The 12107-nt window shown below is 35.9% G+C and overlaps 2 protein-coding genes across 3 annotated transcripts in view; both read left to right on the forward strand.

The window, feature by feature from the left end:
* Positions 1–2070, forward strand: part of ehmt2 (euchromatic histone-lysine N-methyltransferase 2) — a 33395-nt gene extending 31325 nt beyond the window's left edge. The window contains exon 27 of the mRNA XM_057827893.1: positions 935–2070. Within this exon, the coding sequence (XP_057683876.1) occupies positions 935–1112 (178 nt within the window). The 3' untranslated portion in view covers positions 1113–2070. The remainder of the gene's footprint in view (positions 1–934) is intronic.
* Positions 2071–2205: 135 nt separating this feature from the next.
* The window catches only part of slc44a4 (solute carrier family 44 member 4), a 28562-nt gene continuing 18660 nt past the window's right edge, over positions 2206–12107 (forward strand). Inside the window, exons 1-5 of one of the 2 annotated variants that reach the window (XM_057827894.1) lie at positions 2206–2317; positions 2951–3068; positions 10361–10409; positions 10527–10600; positions 10841–10919. In XM_057827894.1, coding sequence (XP_057683877.1) covers positions 3023–3068; positions 10361–10409; positions 10527–10600; positions 10841–10919 — 248 coding nt within the window. In that variant the 5' untranslated portion in view covers positions 2206–2317; positions 2951–3022. Of the gene's footprint in view, positions 2318–2460; positions 2498–2950; positions 3069–10360; positions 10410–10526; positions 10601–10840; positions 10920–12107 lie in introns of those variants that run through there. The other variant, XM_057827895.1, reaches the window with a different exon arrangement.

Raw genomic sequence — 12107 nt, forward strand, 5'->3', positions numbered from 1 at the left:
TGCAAACAATGACAGAAGGAAAATAAGTAAGTGAACCATTACATTTAATATTTTGTGGCCCCCCTTTGGCAGCAATAACTTTGACCAGACGCTTCCTGTAGGTGCAGTTAAGTCTGGCACATTGATCAGGACTAGTTTTGGCCCATTCTTCTCTACAAAACTGCTGTAGTTCGGTCAGATACCTGGGATGTCTGGCATGAATCGCTGTCTTTAGGTCATGCCACAGCATCTCAATAGGGTTCAAGTCTGGACTTTGACATGACCACTCCAGAACTGGTATTTTTTTCTTCTGAAACCATTCTGAAGTTGATTTACTTCTGTGTTTTGGATCATTTGTCTTGTTGATGCATCTATCCTCTTTTTTAGCTTCAACTGTCTAACAGACGGCCTCAGGTTTTCCTGCAAAACATCCTGATGAACTTTTGAATTCAATCTTCCATTAATGATTACAAGTTGTCAAGGCCGTGTGGTAACAAAACAGCCCCAAATCATGATGTTCCATGCTTCACGGGCATGGACACACCTGACCTAAATTGTTTGGTAAAAATTGGTTTGAAAGGTTGAAAAGCGCTATATAAGTGTAACACCATTTGCCATTCAATTGCTCTTAGCAAAGTCTCCTAGGCAGAGGTTTCACATACTTATTACCCCCCACCCCCTTCTGTCATTGTTTGCTAGCTATCCTCATTAAAATATGAAAACCTATAAATGGGTGGTTTTAGGCAAAGCAGACACGTTTTTTTCATCTGTGTGATTTTGACAAAGATCAGCTCACATTTGATGGTGATTTTATGAAGAAATGTGGGAAATTCTAAAAGTTCAGATACTTTATATACCACTGTATTATCGTCTTCATTATCGTTTTCATCCCACTGTACATACATCTCTACAATGTTAGCATACTCATTCATCAGAAATGTGTCTTTTCCCATAGGTTTGACTATGGCGATCGCTTCTGGGATATTAAGAGCAAGTACTTTACCTGTCAGTGTGGCTCGGAGAAATGCAAACACTCTGCAGAGGCCATCGCTTTGGAGCAGAGCAGACTGGCTCGACTTGAGGCTAGTCCCGAGACGGGAGCGGACTGTGGGCTGGCTATTCCTGGCATTTAACGACACAAAATTTATATTTCCATATCAATATGTTTTGTAATGTACAGTGTTTTTTACTTTCATCAGTGACTGTAATACATTTTTGCTACCAAACCACACAATGTTTTACCATTTCAGTGAACATTTACGCAGTGCTAAGAACACACGAAACACTTTTCAAAATACCAGTCATGTTTGTTCAACTTTGTATATTTGAGAAAACTGGTTTTAGCATTAATCTACAAGTTGTATAGTCGATATTTAATATTTTCCGTTGTGCCAAGAAACAAACTCCGTATTTTACACACTCTGGGAAACTACTGTTAAAAAAACAGGTTAATTCACGGTAGAATACTGGCAGCTGTGGTTGCCAGAATTTTTAAAAATTGGGGAAAATGTAAAAAAGTTCATTGTCAAATTAAAAACAACTGTAATAAGAACTTCTTTTAGATATTTATATACTATCGAACTGTTGTTTGAAGTCAAACGACTGTAAAAGCATGAATGTGTAACTGGTCTGCTTTTAGCGAAGCCACTGTGCTCCCTTTCTTGTTCTGGAACTGGAATGTGAACCTAAGATGTCACTGCGGCAGTCAGGTGTGCTGACTGCTGAGCTAACAGCACAATCTAGCTTCAGCTGCCAGTACACTTGCCAGTACGCTTTCAGGGAGTATTTCAAACTTTCAACACTATTCTATGCCTCCAAATAGTCTGCAGTAGCTCAGTATATAGCATGTTCAACTGGCAATGTTACAATATGGGTTTGAATCAACATATAGCATATTCAACTGTCAAGGTATGGGTTTGAATCCTGACTGGAAAAAAAAAATTACAAAAAAAAAGTATCGGTTGCTGAAGCAGTACAGCTATATATACGTGTTTTTCACGTTTTAATTTGTACAATTGTGGCAAACAGCTGCCAGTATTTTAGCGTAAATACAACCTTTTTACAGTGCACATTCTCTCACCAGAATTGGAGGCGTGACAGGTTTTTTTTTACATTTCTTTTTAACATTTAAAAAAATAAAACTGAAGAAAATCTGTTCATATTTTATCTTACATTTTTTTGCCCTGTATCTAACCACCTACCTGAAATACATTAAAAGGCCATGAGGGGGCGTGTTTTATTGCAGGTATGTCAATCACAGTACGTAGTCGTCAAATATCAATTCATTTAAAATAGCGTTTACCTGCCGAATGGTCCACAACTCCACAGCTCGACATTGGTGAGTGTCAAAACAAAATTAAAATTGCTAGTGCTACAAAAAATTCACAAGTGAATTCAATTATAAAGCAACAAGCAGTCGGGTAAGTGTTAATAGTTATATTTTTTTCTGCTAACATGAAGGCCTGCACAAGCGAGGAACCATAAACTTCATGTTAATTTGTTAACCAAATGTTATGAGGTCAGAACGTTTTTCCGTGATGTTACAAATATATGAGTTATTTGAAAAATTACGAGTTACATAGTAATATGCATGGTTGTGGCGACAAGCTAACGATAACGTCGTACATACGAAGACGACGTCGCCGCCATTGCTACGTTTGCTTCACTGTTCATTATTTCTAAAAGAAATGAGAGTTACACATGCTAAAATGACATCATTCATATCCTGAGTTAAATTTAATTAAATGACTAGCTTTACTTATAGCCAGAATTACGACGAAATTAACGTCATTATTAGGCCTTTTCAAGCATTTTGCTTATTTTCCCGCCTCTGTGACGAGGCTTGCACCTGGCAACTTCCTGTGCACGCCTTATTACAGGTGCTCAGCTGTCGTCACTGCTTAGTTAGACTCCCAAGGAAAAGATTCCGTCGACTTGGGCCTCTTACAATTTGTATTTTTTTTTTGCCAAGAGTGTTTTAGGGTCCTAACTCAAAGAAAAGCGACTTCTGAGTGACACGCCGTGGCAGAGGTGGCGGTGGTCGATGGGGAAAATGAAAGAGGAAGAGAAAAATGCGGATTCTCAGTACGGTGAGTTCCCATCACCCGTTACCTCGGTAATATGTTGTTGTGCTTCAGTTCAAGGAAGTAAGTTGCTCAATGTACAATAAAGATGTCTTTAGTTGTACCTACAAATCTCTAAATGTTCTATACTCCGAGCATGAATATCAGTGAATTTTACTGACGGTCGCAAGTAATATGTAAAACTTGAGACAAAAAGGTACCTTCTCTCAATACAGTAAAATGGTCTTGGTTTTATAGTGACGTTCTCTTACCCATTTTTACTAAGAAATCTAGCACACGTTGGTTTCCGAACCGGCAAGACCAGTATGAAAACACGACAAAAGTTATTTTTGTGTGTGTTCTTGTGTATTGGTACTGGTCTTGCTGGTATCGATGCAGTCATGTAGGCGCCATCAGAATCAGTAATATAGGGTTTACAAAGTTTTACCGACCGCAGTATTTTACCCTGGAAAGCTGTTTTTTTTTTTTTTTTTTTTTTAAATATATGTATATATATACACATTAGGAATGCCCAGAAAATGTTGCGACCGAAAGTTTATGGGGAGAACGTGATTGAAATTATTTTCTCAGAAATAGTTTTTGTTTACTTGAAGACAGTTGGAAGATATAATAGAATCTATTAACTCGTTGTGGTAGGAATGAGACAAAATAATGAAATGCAGGTTTATCCAGCAGAGCCGAAAATGAAAAATGGTATTTGCCATGTAGCAAAATGGATTTTGCCTTGTGTCATTTTTTTTTGCCATTTTGCCACGTGGCAAAATGAATTTGCCAGGTGGCTTTTTTTTTTTTTTTTTTTTTTTTTTTTTTTTTTTTTGCCATGTGGCAAAATTGATTTTGGCATGTGGCAAAATTGAATTTGCCATGTGGCATTTTTTTTTGCCATGGGGCAATATTTATTTTGCCATGTGGCATTTTTTGCCATTTGGCATTGTTTTGCCATGTGGCAAAATTTATTTTGCCATGTGCATTTTGCCACATGGCAAAAAAATGGCAAAATACATTTTGGAAAACTTGTGGCTTTTTTTTTTTTTTTTTTTTTTTTTTTGACATGTGGCAAAATCGATTTTGACACATGGCCAAAAATTGCCACATGGCAAAATAAATTTTACCACATGGCAAAAAAATGCCACATCGCAAAATCCGTTTTACCACATTGCTGTCAAAACTTCCGCTGGAATTGAGCTTGTGTTAACTCAGTGGCTGCCATTGACGTCGCTAGATGCCCTTGGAGGGGTGAATGCACATTCGTTCATTCGCTGTCATCCCTCCCACTTCAAACAGATTGGACGTCTACTGGCGAAAAACTCAATTTGATTCACAGCAGACGGATGAAAAGAGCTTGTTTTTCTGTTTATTACTTGTACAGTAAAATATTGTAGAATGATTTCCTAACCCATGTATCGGTAATTGTGATATCGTCATTTGGCTGCAGCTATCGATTATTTAGGTAATCGATTAATCAATCAATTAGTTAATTTGATTAATTGAGTAGTCGGATTAGGAACATTTAATGCGTTCGGAATCAATTTTAGGAGATTGCTTGCTAAGATTGCACTTTCAAAAGAGCTTTCAAATTAAATAAAAAAATGTTTTTTTTTTAAATTCCCGAGTATTTTTTCAAACTGTAAAATTGCACTTTTATTTCACAAGAACAATAAATGCATATAAAAATGAATTAAAGTATCTGAATTTAGCCCCAAATAGTGTATAAATATAACAACAGCGCAATTGGCTAACTTGCATAGAAAATATCCGGTCGCTTAAATGCTATAAAATACTAATGCAATTTTTTACAATGCTCTTAAAAAATCGTTCACGCACATATTCTCACAAAAAAACTGCAAAATATACTTCTAAACTAAATAACGAATGCATAAACAATTATTAGCTCAAGCAAAACAGACATATATCACGATATATCAGCATTGCGATATTTTGTCACACGCCTACTTACCACTAGAGGGCAGTGTATCCACCCAGATAAATAAAACCAAATGCAAACACTTTCAAAGCAAACCATTACAATTCCACTCTAAACGAATCCTCAAAGCAGCAAAATTTGATTTGAAGTTTTTTGTAATCGAATTACTCGAGTTAATCAATTCATCATTGCAGCACTAATCGTCATATTGTGGGATCGCCATTATCATGAGCTTTGTATCGCAAATTGTATTGTGAGGTACCCAGAGGTTCCCACCCCTTCTATCCGGTTATTTCATTACTTTTCTCATCGGTTCTTTTTGTGACTTATTCTTATGATGCTGTACAAACTGGGTCATTGTGTGCCCATCCTCAAAACATCATGTCAGAAACTCAGGACCAGGTGTACTCTTCATAGAAGTTTATGGTTTCAGAATGAGGAAAAAATAAGGTATTTTTTCCAGGCTTGATTATTAATCTATGAAAAGCTTAAGTTGAATAATAATTTCTGGTTAACAATCAACACATTGTACGTGACGTCACTGGATGAATGTAAATGAAGTGGAACCTTCCATTAGAGGGTAATCAAAAAAATTGCATATCATAACACAGTAGAAATAACGAAAATAGAGAGATTTTCGGGGTTTACATTACATTCCTTGGCATTCTTCACACTATACAGAATTACAAAAGGTTTGTATGACACTTTGATTTTTTTTTTGTTCTATTGATGGAGTCGCAAGTGTATTGACAGAGTGGGAGGTTTAACAAGGCTACGGTAAATAAACCCTCCCTAGAGATAAATACTGATTGTATTTCATGTCTTCTCCGTTATTTACAAAAATACCAGTGAAGAGGATCTAGACTGGGGTTGTGAATATTGTTAAACCTTCAGTTGTTGTCAGAGATACTTTTGACAATTGTTTCGACAACTTCTGTCCACAATACATGAATTTTAGTGTAGGCAAGACCTCAGCTTACTTCACTGGTATTCAATCTTTTAGAATGGAATAGTATTTTTACACGGGTATATGGCACTTTTATGCCATCAATATCATTTAAAAACATTGCCTGTACAGAAAATTCAGGCTGTATTGTTAACAAAACACCTTTATGTGGCACTACGCACTAACACTTTATTTGACAATGGATTCATAAGACTGTCATAGTTATGGCATGACACTGTCATGAACATTAATGAATTCTTATGCCGGATGTCTTGAAGTGTCATCCTGCAAATTTTGTCACTAACTCGATTTATGTCGAGTCTGCATCTTTAACATCCGTTCAAAAGCAACATAATTGTTATTAACAACTGAGTCTCTCCCCTAATCAGAGGTGGGTAGTAACTAGGCATGTGCCAGTATAACATTTTGATGGTATGATAACTGTAAGCAAAAATACTGTGGTTTTTACGGTATCACGGAATTGCAATTATAGCAAAATGTGCTATTTTGAGGTGTATGTAACTTTTTTCCATTGAACACGATTTTTTTTTCACAACATATTTGCACTTTGGAACATAAACATAAATATAATGTAAAAATAAATAAAAATCACAAAAATTAAATAACCGAAATATTTTGAATAAAATTGAAATAAATAAAACTTAACCCACAGCCACAGCTCAGGTTGCTCAACATTGGAACAAGAACCCTTGGTAATATAGAACTGGACTTAAACAACATTTGATCAAATTGATTTTATGTAAAACGCATTCCCCAACTGCAATTAATAATAATAAATCATTGAATATTAATGGAGAGTAAGAGACAGAGCGCTTGTATGACTTGTATCCTTATTTACCGTATTTTTTGGACTATAAGTCGCACCTGAGTATTAGTCGCACCAGCCATAAAATGCCCAACGAAGAGGGGGAAAAAAACCTATATAAGTCGCACCGGAGTATAAGTCGCATTTTTGGGGGGAAATTTACTTGATAAAATCCAACACATAGAACAGATATGTCATCTTGAAAGGCAATTTAATATAAAAATACAATAGAGAACAACATGCTGAATAAATGTACAGTGTACAGTGCACGAACAACGAAATGCGAATATACTGTCCTCACCAGGACGCTACGGCTCGGTCCTGGGTATACAGCGAGCTAAACTCCCAAATGACGATGCTGGACGTCCGTATAATTTGCTGACTTTATTTTGGCTGTCTTTATGACACCATCAAATGATGGTGAAGAGTGAAACTAAAATTAGAAATAATACAAATCAATTTTGTCTTTGATACCAAACAGGTTTGCATCATCGTAAATAAATGATAATTAGCTGCTATTACAGCAATGACACAAACTGTTAGCATGTGTTCGCTAGCATTAGCACATCATTCAAACAACCACACAAGTGGCTCTAAGTGTCCGATCGCGGGTAGAAAACGCACAACAATAACAGAAAAGATACACACAGGCGTTGCCTCTGTAGAGATATTTTACAAGCATAAACAATGAACGTAGGTTCGCAGCCATTTTTCTCTTTCTCGCCCACTCGCTCAGACGCTGCGTAGCTGTCCGTCTTATTCTGGCGTGTGAGCGCTCTTCTTCAAAGTAAACAAGTGCGAGTGCACCCCCACGTGGGCGTGAAAGCGCCACAAACTAAAAGCATGCATTTCAATATAAAAAAGTCAATAATACAATTGAACACACATTGCCAAAGGCAGAACGCGAGCGTGGCCATAGCTATTAAGAGTTATTCAGATAACTGGAGCATAAAGAACATGCCTACAAGTTTACCAAACCATCAGTGTCACTCCAAAACACCAAAATAACATGTGTAATGATATCATAATGTGTTAATAATTTCACACATAAGTCGCTCCTGAGTGTAAGTCGCACCCCCAGCCAAAATATGAAGAAGAAAAAAACGCGACTTATACACATTATACCCAGACACCTTCTCTCAACACAGAAAGTCGCCAGAGAGAAAAAACACCGGTCTGTATTATGAAAATGTTTTTTTAAACAAATGTTTATAATGGCGGAAGACTTGCCAAAAAATAGCTTCATGGTAGAGAGGTAATTAGTTAGCCATCTTGGCATGCTAACTTGCCACGTTATCTTCCTCGTTAAGAAGCTCACAATTAGTTACAATTAGGGCTGTCAAAATTATCGCGTTAATGGGCGGTAATTAATTTTTTAAATTAATCACGTTAAAATATTTGACGCAATTAACACACATGCCCCGCTCAGACAGATTTAAATGACAGTACAGTGAACTGCCCACTTGTTAATTGTGTTTTATGGAGTTTTGCTGCCCTCTGCTGGCACTTGGGTGTGACTGATTTTATAGGCTTCAGCACCCATCAGCATTGTGTAAGTAATTATTGACATCAACAATGGCGGCCTACTAGTTTATTTTTTGATTGAAAATTTTACAAATTTTATTAAAATGAAAACATTAAAAGGGGTTTTAATATAAAATTTCTATAACTTGTACTAACATTTATCTTTTAAGAACTACAAGTCTTCCTATCCATGGATTGCTTTAACAGAATGTTAATAATGTTAATGCCATCTTGTTGATTTATTGTTATAATAAAAAAATACAATCCTTATGTACCGCATGTTGAATATATATATCCATCTTGTGTCTTATCTTTCAATTCCAACAATAATTTACAAAAAAATATGGCATATTTTACAGATGGTTTGAATTGCGATTAATTACGATTAATTAATTTTTAAGCTGTAATTAACTCGATTAAAAATTTTAATCGTTTGACAGCCCTAATTCAAACACATTTTTTTTGGTTGAAGTGACTTTTTCTTTGATTGAAAATATATATTTTGAGTGAAGCAACTTTTTATTTGATTTAAGCAACTTTTTTTTTTTTGATTGAATAATAAAGACACAAATCTACCTCCATATCATTCAGGTAAAACACTGCTGCTTTTGTCCACAAGCTCAGCCAAAGTTAACAAAAAAAAAAAAATCAAGTCATCAGCCAATCAAACATGCGTTTGAGGGAAGAATGGACTGGCACATTCAGTAAGTGAAAAGGGGTCAATGTAAGTCCGAACATAATTCACTTAATGATGGTCGGTTCAATTCTATTCTTACAACATACGGGAAGACAATCTAAATGACCCATATAACTGAAGTCATTACATCACGCTAATACTGTTGCTTAAAAGTTGGTGGGGACAATTTGAGCCTCCTGAAAATTTGGTACTGTTATGCCCCTACCGTCCCTATGCAAACCTACGCCCTTGATAAATAAAAATGTTAAATTGACAGAAATTTTGAAATTATACCAATCGTGTGTTAGTATGTATTTCTTAACGGTACTTAAACATAAACAAAAATACAAAATAATTCATGAATGTTAAGAGTGGATTAAATCCAAATCCATCTCCCCTAATCATACTTAAATTAATATATTCTCCCTCTCTATCTAGGTTGGAAGTAAATCATGCAAGTGACTGTAATCATTAGATAACTTCAGGCTACTTCCGCCTGACCTACAACACCCATTTTCTAGCTCAAGCAGTAAAAACCTTGTGAAACTGAGACATATTTAAATGCAGTTACCATGAACCATTTTACAAGTCACCATTTACTGCAAACACAGCATTGTGAAATGTGACACTCTTGTCACTGCAAGAGGCTGATGAACAGGTTCCTTTGTCGGGGGCATTTCATGATGCTTCTTCTTGTCACTTTTTAATCCTGAGCAGTGTAAGATATTCCACATGGGAATCCTGACCAATTTTAGTGTTCTCAAGAGTTCTTTTTAAACAGACATAATAGTGTGATGTCCGATTAAAAAAGTTTTTTTTTTTTTTTTGGGGAACATTTCTTGGCATTCAACTCTATTTGGAATCTTCCGACAGCATAATGTCAACATCACATTGTAAATTTAAATGTCATTCAAATAACACTCAGCTGGTAGTCTCGGTGTTGCGCATATGCTTTAATTCTCATTTGCTTGTGTTGCTTTTTTTTTTAAACCTAGTTTGTTTTATGTGAAATAAGACATAGATCTTCTTCCCATTGCTGTTACTGGTTAGTAATTCTTTTTGTTCCAGGAAACATTTTTCTTTCCTGCACCACCCTGTTTTAAATATATTTACTGCACTTGTAAGCCCGTCACCCATATAAACAGTTCCTTATTTTGTCTTTGGAGTAAATCATTAACTTGAAAAGAACACCTGAGTTAATTTTTTAATAATACCTGTACAAAACACATACTTATAAATATCACAAATTTAAAATGAGGATGTATTTTGATTAAGGTTATATGATAAAATCTAATATTTGTTTGTATTGTTGGTGTATTTTGATTAAGGTTATATGATAAAATCTAATATTTGTTTGTATTGTTGGTAGTCATGGTTAATTTTCTTTCTATTTTCTATCTAGGTGAACCTTTCCAGTATGATCCCACTTTTAATGGACCCATAAAAAAGAGGTGATTTTCTTTCTTCCCCGTTGACTTTTTGTCATTTGTCAACTGACTATCTGAATGAAGACAAATCTCTGTGCAAAGTCCACACAGCTCACTAATAAGTTTTATTTCCTCCTCCAGAGGGTGTACTGACATCATCTGCTGTGTGCTGTTTATAGCAGTCATCCTTGGCTACCTTGCAGTTGGGATTTTAGGTGAGTGGGAAGTGCATCTGTAGTCAATAGCTTTGGTCACGATCCGATCCGTATCCCGATACCTGCGTGGTGATCCGATATGTATTGCGATACTTCAACTATGGCAACATATTACCTTTTAAAATGAATAAAAACACAGATGTATGTATGGCATGTATCCTAATAATGCAATTTAAGATTTTTTTTAATCCTGTCATCGGCACTTTAATCCTTTATCTGTTTTTCTCTCCCTTCTATTAGCATGGCTTTACGGAGATCCCCGTCAAGTTCTCTATCCAAGAAACTCAACTGGATGGTTTTGTGGCATTGGACCAAACAAGTGAGTCACCTTAAATTACTAAATATACAATTAGGGCTGTCAAACGATTAACATTTTTAATCGAGTTAATTACAGCTTAAAAATGAATTAATCGTAATTCATTGCAATTCAAACCATCTATAAAGTACGCCATATTTTTCTGTAAATTAGTGTTGGAATGGAAACATAAGACACAAGACGGTTATATACATTCAACATACGGTACATAAGTACTGTATTTGTTTATTATAACAATAAATCAACAAGATGGCATCAACATTATTAACATTCTCTTAAAGCAATCCATGAATAGAAAGACTTGTAGTTCTTAAAAGATAAATGGTAGTACAAGTTATAGAAATTTATATTAAAATCCCTCTTAATGTTTTTGTTTTATTGAAATTTGTAAAATTTTCAATCAAAAAATAAACTAGGAGCTCGCCATTGTTGATGTCAATAATTACACCATGCTCACTCATGGTACTAACCCATAAAATCAGTTGGACCCAAACGCCAGCAGAGGGGGCCAAACAGCAAAAAACAAGTAACAAGCGGACATTACACTGTACTGTCATTTTAGTCTGTTTGAGCGGGGTATGTGCGTTAATTGTAGAGGTGTGCGAAATTTCCGATTCTTAGATTATTCGCGATTCGGCTGTGGAAGATTCAAGAACGATTCACAAACATCCAAATTCCGATTATTGAAATATGTCAAGTAAGGCAGAAGTAAAACACACTCAGCGCGCCGCGTGGTCTTCGGGACGCAATGAGGAACGGAGCGAGAGTAGCTAGACATCATGCTTGTCATTATCCGGCCCCTCGGGTAATGCCAATGCTCAACTCACGGCTCTAGCTCAACTCATGCCGCGAGATAAAAAAAAAAAAACAACAACATACCTGACTGCTGCCGAAAGCTGCTACAAAGTACGTCCACAATACATAATGTTACGGTAGATATCATATTTCTATAGGACTAGATGCACAATAGGCTCGGTGGCGATAGCAGCACATGGACAGAAAGCTAGATGCGGGCGTTATTAAACGGCCGCCATCTTAAAGCAGTAGACTTCCCTGCAAGGCTGTTGTAGCGAACCTTCCAAGCGGACCTAATTAACTTTTTAGCTAAAATACTCCTAAATTGGTAAAATGTTGACTTGAATCTATCTTTAAAATAGTTTTTAAACTTTCACATGTCGAAAGTAGACAAAA

The sequence above is a fragment of the Corythoichthys intestinalis genome, chromosome 22 (assembly GCF_030265065.1).
Source record: "Corythoichthys intestinalis isolate RoL2023-P3 chromosome 22, ASM3026506v1, whole genome shotgun sequence".
Taxonomy (NCBI): Eukaryota; Metazoa; Chordata; class Actinopteri; order Syngnathiformes; family Syngnathidae; genus Corythoichthys; species Corythoichthys intestinalis.